The sequence below is a fragment of the Parasteatoda tepidariorum genome, chromosome 2 (assembly GCF_043381705.1).
Source record: "Parasteatoda tepidariorum isolate YZ-2023 chromosome 2, CAS_Ptep_4.0, whole genome shotgun sequence".
NCBI lineage: Eukaryota > Metazoa > Arthropoda > Arachnida > Araneae > Theridiidae > Parasteatoda > Parasteatoda tepidariorum.
This window is the reverse complement of record NC_092205.1, coordinates 5,151,187-5,167,003: the sequence shown is the minus strand read 5'-3', so window position 1 is coordinate 5,167,003 and position 15,817 is coordinate 5,151,187. Positions and strand designations below refer to the sequence as shown.

General features: G+C 28.5%; 1 protein-coding gene across 1 annotated transcript; it reads left to right on the top strand.

Moving 5' to 3' along the window:
- The first annotated feature begins 2,334 nt into the window (after nt 1-2,334).
- LOC107442233 (zinc finger DHHC-type palmitoyltransferase GABPI) lies at nt 2,335-14,590 on the top strand. Its single transcript, XM_016055744.3, has 3 exons — nt 2,335-3,260; nt 5,579-5,755; nt 9,506-14,590. Exons 1-3 carry the CDS (start codon nt 2,803-2,805, stop codon nt 9,693-9,695), a joined length of 825 nt encoding a protein of 274 aa, XP_015911230.1. The 5' UTR covers nt 2,335-2,802; the 3' UTR covers nt 9,696-14,590.
- Nucleotides 14,591-15,817: the final 1,227 nt, after the last annotated feature.

Here is a 15,817-nt window from a genome sequence, read left to right as displayed (position 1 = left end):
CTGGTTAAATATTAATAAATCAAAGTGATTTTGGTTTAAAATGTGTAGGATGTCAAGAAAACTGCAGCTCAAATTGGCACTGGAGTTATGCAACGTGAGTAGTATAAATATTAGTCGCAGAATTGTCACAAGACCTTTTGCATGGATGAATAGCTGGAATTAAATCATTAGTTAGTAAAGAAAATATGATGACTACATTGCAGTTTACCTTACAACGTTTAAATGGACTTCGAGAATAGTAAAAATATACGTTTGTCTGAAGAGTATTAAATTCAATTTACTGGTGAGCGATGAATGTTCGACAAGAAAAAGAAATAATGTTAACTGTCAAATTCTTACAGACAAACATAGAAAAGGCAATATTTTGGTTTGGGGTCTCTTTCGTTTCAAAGAAACAACATTACTGCATATTTGTAATATGGATTTCTCTATGTCTTGGTATTTAAAAAAAAAAAAAAAACGATTTTCTAGTGTATGCAGACTAAATGCCACAAAATCTGTTCCTCTCAGGAAGTGTTAGCAAATTATCCGAATCACACCTCTAAGCGTGTGAAGGAATGGTTTGCACATAACATCTTACTAAGGCCGTGTCATTTTCCAGATCCCATATGACATTTATGGGAATAAGTGAAAAGTCGTGTAAGGAGTCATCAATATTCAAATAAAACCTAATCTAAATAAATGAATTACATCCCAGGCTTGCAACCAGAAAGATAAAATTATCTGCAGTACTTGGAAATTTCTATACTCAATGAATAGAGTCATAAGTGTTTTTCTCCCGAGCAAACTAATGGCGATCGAAATAGGCTGCGGGTGGCGTAGAGCAGACTCTATACCTATTAGCGTGTGGAAAGTCATAGAGGAAGGAAGTACGTTAGTTTCTCTCTTGATTTTCATATAGATTAAAATCTTTTAAGTTGGAAAACTATGAGGAACTGAAAACTATATTAAACATAGTTCTAAAGAAAAGTATCACGGAAATTTTAAAAAATATTTTTATTAAATAAAAAGGAGAAATATTAAGAAAAGGGAAAATATCGTAGTACATTCCTGTACAACTGAAAAGAGGAGGAGAGGGAAGGGAGAAGGGCTAAAGACATGAAACCGGTCTCTCCCCAGATGGCGTATTCGAGTGCTGCGATCGCTAATAATTTGAGGGATCGCTGGTTATACTGAAAACGAATTATAAGGCATAAGAGAAATACAATCTTAAATTTACTGATAAATAATTTCAATGAGTTTTCTATCTAACTGCATGCGGTTCACGCGCTTCCGATTGCCACAAAATATTTTCCCGCAAAAGACTCACAAATCAGCTTATCCATTTTTCTCTAGTGCCGCAGTGGACTGATCGTTAAGACACGGTTCACAGCAGATCACCGAAGTCAANAACTGAAAAGAGGAGGAGAGGGAAGGGAGAAGGGCTAAAGACATGAAACCGGTCTCTCCCCAGATGGCGTATTCGAGTGCTGCGATCGCTAATAATTTGAGGGATCGCTGGTTATACTGAAAACGAATTATAAGGCATAAGAGAAATACAATCTTAAATTTACTGATAAATAATTTCAATGAGTTTTCTATCTAACTGCATGCGGTTCACGCTCTTCCGATAGTCACAAAATATTTTCCCGCAAAAGACTCACAAATCAGCTTATCCAGTGTGCGGGTGGGTGACCACTTGGATCAGTCTGCGTAGGGACCGAGGGTGTGCGGCATTGATCCTCGTTAAACTCTGCTACTGTAAAGAGGGCTCGACTTCGCGCGCAGGTCGTCGGGCTACCGAAGCGGGGGTGCCATCCCCTCCGCAGAGGATCAAAATTGTGATGGCATGTCTTCGGATCATCCTCTGGGATGTTTCCCAGACCGTCGCCAATACCCCATTGTGCAGCTCTAGTGTGACGTAAATTAACAACAACAATAATAACAAGCTACCGTAAAGTGCTCGACTTCGCGTGCAGGTCGTCGGGCTACCGAAGCGGAGGCGCCACCCCTCTGCAGAGGATCAAAATTGTGATGGCATGTCTTCGGATCATCCTCCGGGATGTTTCCCAGACCGTCGACAATAGCCCATTGTGCAGCTCTAGTGCGACGTAAATTAACAATAACAACATTTTTCTCTAAAGGAAATTTAAAGCGCATGAACCGCTCCTAAAATAGTCCTAAGATTTCACGAATCAGGTTCTCATTCGCATTTCTGAAATCGCTTCTGGGAATTCTTTTCATGAAAGAGATTTTATTCCATCATGTTAGAACCGTTTACACTGCCATCTAAAATTTTAATTGAATATACTTATCCGCGAAAAACTCTCTAAATGCGTTTCAGTGTTCGCTTACACATGCGAATATGGAATTTTTTCGCATGCGTTAAGACTGGCTCTAATCTGATTGGTGCAGCTTTCACACTGCATGAGCTGTATTAGAACTTTTTTTCGGATCAATTGTGACAAACACGGTACATATCAATTACATTTCAATGAATCAATCGTAAGTTGATTGGAAGTAATTGATTAATGATTAGTTATCTTTGGTTATTATTTGGGGGAAAGAGAACAGCGATAATGAGGAAAATAATAATTTTTTTTCCTTGCTCATAATTCCGATAATGAAACAGCAATTTTACATAAGTAAAGGATAGCTAAAAAGACAAGATATCTGTAATAGGTCTTGAATAGTCATGAACAAATAAATATTAATTCTTTTTTTTATATATATATAATTGTTATCTTTGTTTAAGACTGAATGCATTGAGTTTATTGTGTTGACATCTTTATTGAAATCATAATTATTACTGTCAGAAACGCAATGGATTTAGAAGTAATTTCTGCGTTTTGTTTAATGCCATTTGCAATGGTAGTTGCTGCGCAAGGATGGACTTGGGCATTTGCAATTCTCAGTTCGGTACCTTTATTATTAATTTTATATTATTACAATAAATTCATGTCCCAATCCAAGACAAAATTCTTCTTGGGGTGGAGTGTGGTTACATTCTTCTTCCTTTTTGCTGTATTTGAATTGGAAGTGGTACCGTATTTGGAAATTCTCTTTTCTGAAAATTTGTGTCTTATGTGTTGTGTCGCAGCTATGTGCTTCTGTTTTTTCATTGTCAAATCGAATTCTCAACCCGCTTCACAAACTGTTCTTCAGAATGAAAAATCTGCTCGAATAAAATGTGAAACATGCACAATTCTACAACCAGTTCGTACTTTGCATTGTGATTTATGTGGTTTCTGTGTTCTTAAAAAAGACCATCATAATGCTTGGCAAGTATGCTTAATTGCCTGCATGATTTTATTTATCAATTTGTGAATGCTGAATNTAAAATGTGAAACATGCACAATTCTACAACCAGCTCGTACTTTGCATTGTGATTTATGTGGTTTCTGTGTTCTTAAAAAAGACCATCATAATGCTTGGCAAGTATGCTTAATTACCTGCATGATTTTATTTATTAATTTGTGAATGCTGAATTATGTGAATGCTATGCATTTTAAATGTTTTTTTTTTATATTTTATATAATAATAATTTTCTTTGAAATCCATTTAGTTTGATATCCAATTGCATGTGTTCTTAAAAAAATATGTTATGAAATTTATGCATCATTTATTTTTAATTTGTTCATAGACAATCTCAATAATGAATCTGATCTTATGTTTTGTTATATTTTGATACTGTTAAAACTATTTTTCAAAGTGAGCCTTAAATTTAAGTTTTATAATAAATCTTTGTAATTTTATTTCTGGCTGCGAAAATTTTAAATATTTTATTTGTTTGATTGGTTTATTGTTTATCCTATTGTGTTTTATGTTTAGAAAATCAAACTATTAGGGTCAGCCACAATTTTAAATAAGGCTTTTCAAATATTTCAAACCTAGATTTTTTTTCTTTCAAATTTTAAGGAAAGGGTCTTACAACCTATGTCAATACAATTTATATTAATAAATAAAAATTATTTAAATTCAATAGAACCTCTTTAATATCTACTGAAAGGCAGATATAAAATTTATTTGAGATTAAAAAAGTTAATCTTATCAGTTAAGAATTTTTTTAAAATAAAAAATTGTATAATGCACAATCATTGTAGTGTTAACTACATACAACATATATTTTATTTACTATTATTTTTTTAAAGTTCATTATTTTAAAAGTTTTATGCTTCCTAATATTAATTACATTTATTATTTATATAAGGAAGCATGAAACTAAATATGATTATTAAGTTTCAGAAAATATAAGAAAGCTTGACTCATGATGTCATTCTCAGTGAAGAACTTTTTAATTTTTGCTTTCTCTTCTAGAAATGTGAAACTTTTAAAGTAATTTATATTTATAATAGGCACCTTTATAAGAAATACAATTTACTTTGAAAGTATCTAATAAAATTTCATAATTAATTATAATTACTAACTTGTTTGGAAGAATAAGATATGTTGGTGGTATTTTGTATTATGTTTAGATAAAGCTCATAAAAGTGTACTCTTTTTCTATGTTTTTCTAATTTTATAATTACAGAGACAAATGAAATGATGACTTAAAAAAATAACTGAAATGTTACTATAGAAAAGTTTTTGTGACAATGCAATATATAGTGCTGTCACATTTTAATTCTTGTTAATGTTAATCTAATGCTTTCAAATACTTATTTGGGAATTGTTTAAATTTAAAATATTAAAGCTGAGATCAAATTAAAGTTTCAAATTTCTAGAAAAGAAAGCAAAAATTAAAAAGTTCTTCACTAATGATGATATCATGAATCAGGCTTTTTTTTTCTTTTTTACAATATTTATTTACTGTAACTTATTGTTGCTTATTTTTTTCCATTTATTACTACTTAATTTTTTGAAGCTAGTAACAATCAGATTTTAAATTAGAAAGATTTCTCAAAAAACTAAAGCAAGTTTCCTATTTTTTAAATTTCATTTTATACCAAAATCTTATGTTTTTACCATTTAAAATAATGATAATAACATACTTATTTAAACTGTATTTTCCTTATTTTAGTGCTATTAAAAATGACTTAGTATTTCATAACTTTTTAAATATTTTTAAAAGTGGCAAATAGAAAAAAAAAGAAAAAAAACAGTGTCCTGTTTATTTATTATCTCTTGGGCAGTGACAACTTAAAAAATATTTTTAGTTTTGTCTTTTGTTTCAAAATTTGCTTTAATAGACACTAAATTATATAAAATCAGTTTTTCATAGTTACATAAAATACATGTAAGTTTTTCATTGTTTTTATTGCATTTTTCCTCAATGAACCTTATATCTGTTTAAAAACATAGTTTTATGACAATTTCGCAATATGATTTTTTAAATTATTAAGTCTGGATATAAAGGACATATGTATAATATTAGGCATAAAAGTCAACTTCTTTATTTTCACACTATTTCAAAAACTCATCTTGTGTACCAGAAATATGATACTAACCAAATGATGAATATTTTCAAGAAAGCATAAATGTAATATTTTATTCATTAATAGTGTCGCAAAACTCTGATTAAAATTAATATATCTTTTAATAAATCATTAATTGAATAAACAAAAATATCTCATTAAGAAATATAATTTTGTTGTTCTAGGTTGGATGTTTGTATTGGCTCAAGGAATCAAAAGTATTTTATTGGTGGTTTGGTGTTTCTCTTGATAAGTTGTGTCTATAGCAGTAACTTGACTCTCACCACTATCTGCCACCCTACACTGGTTGCAGGAATACTTCTCATGCCAGATGACTGTACTGATGTTTTTGACGATTTTCAGTCAGTAAAATTTTACAATTTTAAAGTATTCTTTGTATCATTTGCAATTTATATTATTTATGATAAATTTGTACTGAAAAGGGAATAGATATGTATAATTATTAACTATTGAAAAACAAGTTAAATCAATCTTTTAATAATAATAATAGATCTTTTTCTTTTTTTTTCTTTCAAGTATCAAATCTATATTCAGTATTTGTATACATATTTATTTTTTATTTTTGTCTTAGTTTGCATTCTGGTAAGTCCAAAGTTTTATGGGTTATTTACTTAATTTGTTAGCTTTTGCATCTCTAAGCAAAGTTTCCCATTGAAATATTTATTTTCATTACTAAATGGTATGCTTTGCTTAAGATACTCAAAAGGAGTAGAAAAATATTCAGCAGACACATTTTGAATTTAAATTATATTTATAAAAAAAATGTGGGTGAAATGTTATTACTGTTCTGTGTTTCCAGCACACATTTCTGAAAGTTTTGAATAATCTACTATTTCATTAAAGTGTTACAGAGATAAATTTATACATATTCTGATATAGTATGACTTTTACTTAAATACTCATAACTTTGTATGTGTTTCCCAACTGACTTAAATAAAATTGAAAACTTTCTTCGAACACAGTATCAATTAAAAGAACACAAAATATCAATTAAAAGACTTTTGGCTTAGTTTGATTAACCCTTGTAATTATCTTCCTCTTGTTACAATCCTTTTGTTGCCACCTCATTGTGGCAAAATTTGTTTGAAAATCATGGATTTTTTTAAAAATGTTTTAATTTTATAGAGCTTTATATTGATTCATACCACAGGGATGAGTTTGGTAGAGCTGAAAATCGAAATTAAAAAAAAATCTATATTTTTATCGACATTATAATTGAAAAAGTACCTGGAAATTGAGCAAGAAAAAAATGTATGTAGAAAGCATTTATCCACAGTGTGCTATCAACGTTTTAATTAAAATATTAATTCTAGATTTTATTTATTTATTTAAATGATTCAAATATGAATCCAATATGGGATTTTTAAATCACGCAAATACGAATATCAGCGCTTAATTTTAAAATCGCGCTAATACAAGTTTTGATGTTTGAGTTTAAAATCGCATGAATACAAATTCCGAATTATGGTTTACACTCGAACACAAATAATAATTATAGTGGATTTTAAATCAAGTGAATATGAAATGCGATATTTAATATAAAGTTGTAAAAATTCAAAACTCGATGCAAGATTTTAAATCGCATAATAAGGAATCACAATGTGTGATTTTGAATCATGTGAATATAATTATAAATTGCTTTTGCATTGTTAAGAAAAAGTGGAAAAGTAAATATTTTTTATTTCTCAGGAATTCAAAAAAGACAAAATTTTTTGAAGAGGCAGTTTTTCTTTTCTTTGTTAGCAGTTGTAGAAAATTTTCTGCTATGGTGACAAATTTTCCATGAGCAGCATTTGCGTGTTTGTGTATATTATAAGGGTCTGTCTCCCAATTTTTTGTAATTACAGTCACTAGTTCAAAAAGTGCCAATAAAACACTTACACCCTGGTTGAATTTAACATAATTTCCAGGTTACATGTAGCACTTTTCTCTTCAGATCAGTAAGGTTTAATTGCAGTACCGTTTCTTTCAGGGTCAATAAGCTGAAAGTATCCGACTGGAAGAAATTGGAAATTTCGACTAAAATTAAAAAAATTTTTGTATCTGTATTTTAACCATTGTTCGTTAGCTTTCAAAATCATTTAAATTTTTTATTCTCTTACCTTCAGAATCGAAGTTTTAGTTCCTTTTTTGTTTTCTGACAGTTGAAACAGAATAAAAATTATATACATGAAATAAATTTTTAGAAAAACATTGATTTTGAGAAAATCTCTTTAAGCTAGCACACATTACAATAGATTAATATAGAATTCTTTGATAGATTAACATACAATAGATTAATATAGAATTCAATGCATTAATATAGAATTCTCTGAAACTTTGTATATAGATTTTGTATAATGTTAACTATGTTTTGAACTCGAAGCTAAGATCCAAGTGTGAATTTATCATGCTTTTCGTAAGAATGTTTGGAATTTTTATTTAAAAATTTTTTACAATTTTGCCATTGCCTATTTTTTTCAAAAAAAATATTAATTGAATTTTCAATTAAATGTTATACAAAATGTTTTCCTATATTTACTTATTAAGTATTAATTTATGGAAAAAAATTAAATATTTTCTTAATGTGTTTTAAAGTCTTTAAAAGGGGGACAGTAATTATACTTATCGGTGCAATTAAAATTTAAAATTGTCACTAAATTTTTATTTTTAAAGTTTTTTCAGTGCTGGTCATTGATTTGTATATTTTAATATATAATCTTAATGTAAAAATTGTCAACGGTAAGTAGGAATTATGAGATGAAATTTTCCTAATTGTCTTAAACAAAAGTTACTTTTTTGAGAAAATCACTCTTATATTTTTAAAATGTCATTGCAACAGTACTATAACTCATTATGAACTAATTAAAAATCATTCCCTCAACAGCCCATTGTGGGCCAGGGAGTTTATGGAGGATAAGGCTCCACGATTTCATGACCAACGGCATGATTATTGCAATGTGGTCAGCTATACTCACAGGCCGCCTTTACTTCCCATACAAGCTGATACCCATCGATCTGAAACCCCCACTGGGGATCAAACCCCTGTTCTTCACAATGACAGCCCATTGCTTTAACCACTGAGCCATCGTGACTCATTTACTAATGTAATTTTGCTAATTCGAAGAACTAATTTTAAATTTATGACTATAGTTAAAAAATTTAAACAATGTAATAAAATGTTTTATACATTTTTAAATTGATGATTCTTTTAAAAATTTCAATTGATTTAAATCAACAGACCCTGCATATAAATATAAGATCCCTCACATTCTATTACTTCTAAGACTGTAGAATCGCAAATTTAAGACAATTCAGCATGAGTCATAATCATGAGTATTAGATTGATTCTGACTATTTAAAAGTTTGGTTCTATGGACTAAAAAAAAACTTTTATTTATTTGTGTTAAAATTATATGTCAGCACTATCTCTTAAATTGTATTGTTTTCTACCAGGCCTTTTATTTTTTTGCATGAAACATATAACAGAAATTAATCTCCCCCTACTACAATGAACGTTATTATTATAGCTTTCTTTGACTGAAATTTTTCGGTTTCACAATTGTTAAAGAAATTTAGTTAATAAATTTGCCTTTTTTATATTTTGGCATTTTGTCACAGAGATTCAACTTGACTTAGAATACTGTGGGTCCTAAGGACTCAAGATATTCATGTTTCCGAGTCTTTTTTACTGATGGCAGGTCTATATTTAAAATAATATTAGTCTCCCATTTATATTCTTTAGAGACATCAGTCCGAGCAGTCTCACAGAATAATGCTTCCGCCATAGCTTTTTATTTTCTCATCCCCTTAAAATTTATTTTAGCGTATTTAATGCTCTATGGCATGCAAGCAGAATCGCTGTTGTTAACAGAACTCCTTATCAAAGCTATCCTTTATGCAAATATGAAACAAATGTGTAATAACTTTTGTCAAAAAATAGTAAAATTAATTTAATCATTTGATTTGCTTTTATAACACTTCTTGAATTGTGCAAATGATTAAAGAAGTAACACAAAAATACACAAATGATTAAAGAAGTAACACAAAAATAAATTTTAATTATTTTTTTAAGAATATTAATTTAATTATCAGTATTTTTATCTTTATAGCATTGCAATTTGCTTTGTGAGTGCAGTTTATACTTTGATGATTGCTGTTTTCTGCTCTTATTTGTTACTACAACAGCTCTGGTTTGTGTGTCACAATGCTACGTATCAAGATTGGAAAGATGGAAATATAAACTTATATAATAATGGGATACGGAGAAATATAATTGATTTTTGGTATGGTTATTACTGAAACGAGATCTCAAAAATATTTGTTTTATTTGTCAACCAGTTTTTTTTTTTTTAATTTGTATGTTTGAAAACTATCAATTTATTTTTGCATTTGTTATATATGATGTTACCAACGTAACAAATACTAATAATTTTTTTAAAATTATTATTTTATATTTTCCTTAAAGTGATTAAAACTCTAATAATTGAGATTTCCTATGCAGACTGGTGCTTATATATTATATTTTTGTGTCACTGTAATGCAGTTAAAAAAAGAATTACTGTATTATTCTGTATTACCAATATTTATTTGAATTTTTATGCCATCATTTATTTATTTATTTTTTAAAAATTATTTATTTATAATTGTAATTATGTCAGCCTATTTTATAAGAATACTTGTATTTACCAAAATCCATTTTGAAGGGTTGTTTTTCTTACATATTTTGTTTTTTTATTTCCTCAATTTCAGCACTATGCTAACATAAATCAACTATGCATGAAGTCTTAATGCTAAGCATGAGGTTCTGAATTAAAACACGTTTTTTACTGCACAACTGCATAGAATTTCTGATTTCATGTAAGTAACAAATAAGCGTTTTGTTACTGAATTGCTTTCAGTTTTGCTAAAGAAATATGAAGGCTGTAATTTCGGTTGTTTCATCCATATTATTAAAAGTATTGTTTAGTTTGACCACATGCTTCTACTTTTGACCCTCTATTACAGCTAAAAGGTAGTGTATTACATAATGTTAGCATGTATATATCCAAGAAGAGTCGTACAAAGGTTGTAAATGAAAATAAATCAAATTCCAAAATAATTAAATAAGCTAATTATTCGGTGCTGCTTTGTACTGTTTACTAAAAAAGGAGAAGATGAGTACTACTGTGGCATAACTATCACTATAAATAATAAATACCAATTCACTAGTATGTAAGACATGTTAACTTGATTCTATCACAAGGTACCTTTTGATAGATGAAGTATGACATAGTCGATAATTAAATCTCCTCACTACTATGGAATAATTAGGCAAGTGAATTCTAAAATAAAATATCTTAATACTTATTTGACAAAAAGACATTTATTATATATTCATATTGCAGGGTCTGGCAAACAATTTTTAATATAACCTTATTAAAAGTGAAAAAATTAACAAATAAGAGTAGAGTTTTACTAATGAATAAATTTAATTGGTTTCATAGTGGCCAAAGCATAAACGCTTATTGAAATTTTCAAAAATGGTTTGCTAGCCTTCTACCTCTAATCTCTCCGATTCACACTGAAGCGATTGTTTGTGTGAGTCCAAACTTTTGCGCACAAAGTAAACAAAAGATTTCACACTGTTGTTTTCTTTTGCTTTAACAACTCTAAACTAATAGATCTGTTGCTTGACTTTGTAAAAAAACTGAAAAACATTATATAAACTGCAAAATAATTTATTATTAAAATGGTAGACAACAAAAAAAATGAATACAAATTAAAAGGAAAAGAGTTAACTTTCTTTCTACAGTGCAGTAACTTTGTCCGAGTTTTACTGCTGCCCCCTATAATTCTAAGTATGGCTAAGTATTATTGTAACAAAAATCTCAATTTTTAGAGTTTATTGATGAAAATCGGGATGTTAACTTTACAATGAAATATTGTAATTATACAAAAGGAAAACGGGAGTTTTTTAAAATGATAATTGAGGTTCTATTGTAGTTTTGAGTTTTATAATTAAATGTTTGATTGCATACATTGAATTGTTATTGATATTCCAGCTCAATTATTAGAAAAGAGGTAAAATATTAAATGTAGTTGTGCTATTTCAATTCATGTTTTTGTTAAGGAGTATATCATAAGTATCGTAGGAAGTACCTAGTTGTATATATCCTAGTAAGTTGAGTTTTTTTTTTGTACATAAATTCTTTCAAATAGTCATTGTCTTTAGATTAAAATGTTTATTTTGTACATTATAAAGTGAGTTTTATGACATTTATCACTTTTTCTTTTTATATTATGGTAAAAGTATGTATTTTAAAGTGTAAAGTTTATCTATGAATAATTTTATATTTGCCTCATTTTTATTTTCATATCCTTTTATTTGAGATTTATTTCTGTATTATTTTATCGACTCTAGTCTTTCATTTGCACTGATATCGACATAATTTTATTTATTGGTGATTATAAACATTAGCAAATTTTATTTTCTAACTGTATTTATGTTAACTTTTGATTTTAAAGGAAAGTTTGGCCTCGTAATAAATTTGCAAAAATAATATTTTTTATTGCCCTTGGCTGTGATATTAATTGTCAAATCTAAAGTTAATTATTTATCTTTTTCATAAATAATAGGATTATAAGTCTCATTTACATTATCCCTCCAAACGTTCTGCTCATGGGAAAAATTTAATCGAAATTTTTCCACTTTGCACTACTTTTCTATTAAATTTCATGGTGAAAACCAGTTCTTTAATGCAGAAAAGGTTACCGCTTAAAGTTTGGAAAAAAGCAGGGACTAGCGTTAAGAGGGTTAGTGACTGATTAAAGGTAAAAATTCATTTTTGTTACAAGATCTGAAAATAGGAACATTCAATTAATGCTTATTATACTTCTTTAAACTTATGTTCAAACTACTGAAATAATGATATCTAATTACTGTTTAATCTAATATATTCACGACAGGTTTTACTATTTGTAGATACTTCTTTCTAAGTCTTATAATAGAGATACCAATAACTTTATTTGAATTTATCAAAACTGTCAAGCTTTTATATTGTAAGATATTTGTATGTAATGAAACATTGGCTGTATTTTTCTCTTTTGTTGCCATTGAAGTATAAATGTTTATTGTATAACTGTTAGAACAATGTAACTATTCGTGTGTATTGTAGTATTTTGAATATTTATAAGTGGTTATACTCAAGCCATTTACAATGTTTTTTTAAAAAATATATTTACTGTGTTTAATAGTAAAATGTTGATGTATATAGAATCTGAAAATGAATTCTGTGTTTATAAAGTAAAGAGTGAGAGAAAGGAATTCTATTTTATGCAAATTGTGTACAACTTTAAATTAGATTCTATGTCTAATGCTCATTTATTGTTTCAAATATTTTTCTTTTGTAATTTAGTCATATGTTCATTCGGCCAATAAAAAACGTCCTTCTACATGTCTTTCTACTTTTCACTTCAAGCCAACGAATCAGGTTTTCAGATTTGCTCTCCTTACGTCTATGCTTCAGCACTGGGGTGAGAGACCATTGCATGTTGTCCATGACTTTCAGTCTCTGTTTATTTTTATTTGTCCAAGTCATGTTCATCAATTATGTTTATTCATTTAAGTCTAAATTATGTTTTTTGAATTTTTCTTTTATAAAGATTCTCATTCTTTTGCAAAGATATCTTTACAGCTAGTTCCGTTTTAAAAAGTAATTAGTGCTCAAAAATAAATACATATTAATGTAGGGGAATCTTTTCAGTTGGCCACTCTTGTAGTTGACCACTAGAGCAATGCTTTGCAAGTGGTCAATTTACAAGGGTTTTAATGTGTTTATTTCAACCAAGTGATAAAGATCTTGCTTTGAAAGCCCGTGTGCAATGAGCCAAGAGGCAGACTAAAGATGTGGATGAATGATTTAAAAAATTTAAAGGTCTCCAAGAGCTGTATGGAGAAATATTGTGTGGCAGGCTAAGGCCCACTCCGGGCTGTAGTGCCAATAAAGAAGACAGTGTTTATTTATTGTTTTTAATACTTTCTTATTTATTACAAGTAAAGTATAGTGGGTATTGTAAGTATGACATTACTTCCACAGTATCTTTTTTTTGTAAATTATGAAAAGTATATTACAAGTATGTAATGAATAATTCGCAGATAAAGTTTATAGGATTGGTGTGTCATGAGATAATTTTAAATCTCGTAAAGGGTCCAGAACTTGGAAAAGTGTGTGAACCCCTTACTCTACTGTAAAGAATCGTTTGGGATTTGGTTTCACAAAAATATAATTGCAAAAACGGAATTTTAAATGTCTAACGTAAAAAAATGCTAAAATAGTTAAATTACATGCATAATTATTGCACTTTTATTAATTGAAGAATGTTAAAATAGTAGTTTCTTGATCGTGTATTTTCGTTTTCTTACATTTTTGATATGTTTATGGTTAAAAAAAACTTTTTTACGACAAAAAAAACCTTCTTTCTTTTGTAAAATAAAGTATTGACAAAAGGCGGTCTCCACCTTTTTTTGTCGACTATTATTTTTTTTCTTCAATAAATATGGAATTATTTATAATATTTTGTAATATTCCGAAAATTACTTTACTTTATGTTTTTTTAATTTTATTTTTAATTTTTTTTCATTTTAGAAAACAAACTTGTAATATTTACCTCATTTTGAGAAATGCTTTAAAATAAATGCCTTACATTATTAATGCCAAAAGTTTTTTTAATCGTTTAAAGTTTTCTATTTTTGAAAAAGTGATCACATGTTTTTAACATCTTAATAATCTTATTATTTTCAAGAAAATTGTCATAAAATTGTATGTTTTTTTTATTCAAGAAAATAATATGAAAAAAGTGTATATACAATGTATGTATTTATTATTGATTCTCAGAATTTTTTTTAGCTTGATATTTAGAAAATTTAATTCTTTAGGTGAAGCCAACATTCAGTGTTATTGAGCTTGAATGTTGATTTTCCTGTAAGCAAGGAAAATTAAAAAAATACCTGTTTTAAACGTAAAAACAGAATTTTTTAAAACTTAAGCATAACAATAGTATATATTCGTAATTTTTTCTTGTATGCATGCATGTAATGTTTCTTGTATGTAATTTCAAAGCATGAGATGCAAAGGCCAACATCACACTGATATATCAAAAATAGTAACTAGTGTAAACTAGTGTGTAAAATAAGAAATAAAAAATTCTGGGCTCAAGAGACTGATATATTTAAACCTTTTTTGGTGTATTACTTTTTAATGCTGTGGCCCGGAAATATCACGGGAACGGGAAATAGATGTCGATACTTCACTCCCTCATTTTGGACGCGAGAATGAGCCAAAGTCAAAAATGCCATAACTCATCACTAGCGAGTATAAGAATTTCATAATTAGTCCTATATTATAAAGCACTAATTGTCATTTTCAATGAGTAGGATGAATTTAAAATGATTCTGAAAAATTTATATATGCTGATTAACGAATAAGAATCTTTTGCTTTTTCCGTAGCTTTTTATCAGAAAATTGAATTAACTAATTTCCTATTACATGCAATATATTTCTGTAAAACAACTGGGAATACGTAAATCCCAGATCTGCATGTATAGAGATATCTTTAACTTGACAGGAAGAAATAAAAACTGATTACACACAGCTCTTAGAAACTATTTGTAAAGATCTTTCTTTTATTCACTTAATTTGCAAATAAATAAGCTGTTTAATAATAATAATAAAAAAACATTATAAATGTTATTATTTTTGTACTACTTATTATCTATCTAAGACTGGAATCAAATAAAAGGTATAGAGCCACAGTGGCTCAGAAGACAGAGTGCTCGCCTTCTAGTAAGGTGGGCCCAGGTTCAAATCCAAGAGTTTCTGGTCGATTCGAATTATGCTTTCAGCTCGCACCGGGGCTAACGTAAAACAGCCCAGTGGTAAATGGATCATGGATTAGAATCCCTTGGAGTTGGGAGATTTTCATGGTTTTCCTCTCCATGTAACGCAATTCAGTGTGATTCTAAAAAATATAATGTATGACTAACAGAGAATCGGTTGATTTGTTGAATTGGGTTTATCAATTATTTATCTATTATTACTTAACATATGAGAGGTTCGCCAGTTTGTCTCGAAATTTAAAAAGGGGTTCGCAAAGAGGATAAGGTTAAGAACCTATAAAAAATTTATAATATTCTGAAAATTACTTTATTTTTTGTTAAAATAAGTCTTCATTTTAGAACTTTGTTGTGCTTAGTACATTTTAAGAAATTACAAACGAAATGCCTTCATTTAATTATTATTAAATGAAGGCATGATATTTCAACAGTTTTTTAAGTGTTTAAAATGGTCGCTGTTAAAAATGCTATAATAAGTAAGTAGCTAAATTTTCTAATTTATCTCTATAAACCGCAGCTCTATGCACGTAATAAAAATGCGAATACAGTA

What these genes read in the sequence shown, in the direction of transcription:
- LOC107442233 (XM_016055744.3), top strand. Translation starts at nt 2,803, where the DNA reads ATGGATTTAGAAGTAATTTCTGCGTTTTGTTTAATGCCATTTGCAATG. An exon ending in AAAGACCATCATAATGCTTG is followed by an intron (nt 3,261 to 5,578) that starts GCAAGTATGCTT and finishes TTGTTGTTCTAG; the next exon opens with GTTGGATGTTTGTATTGGCT. An exon ending in GATGTTTTTGACGATTTTCA is followed by an intron (nt 5,756 to 9,505) that starts GTCAGTAAAATT and finishes TTATCTTTATAG; the next exon opens with CATTGCAATTTGCTTTGTGA.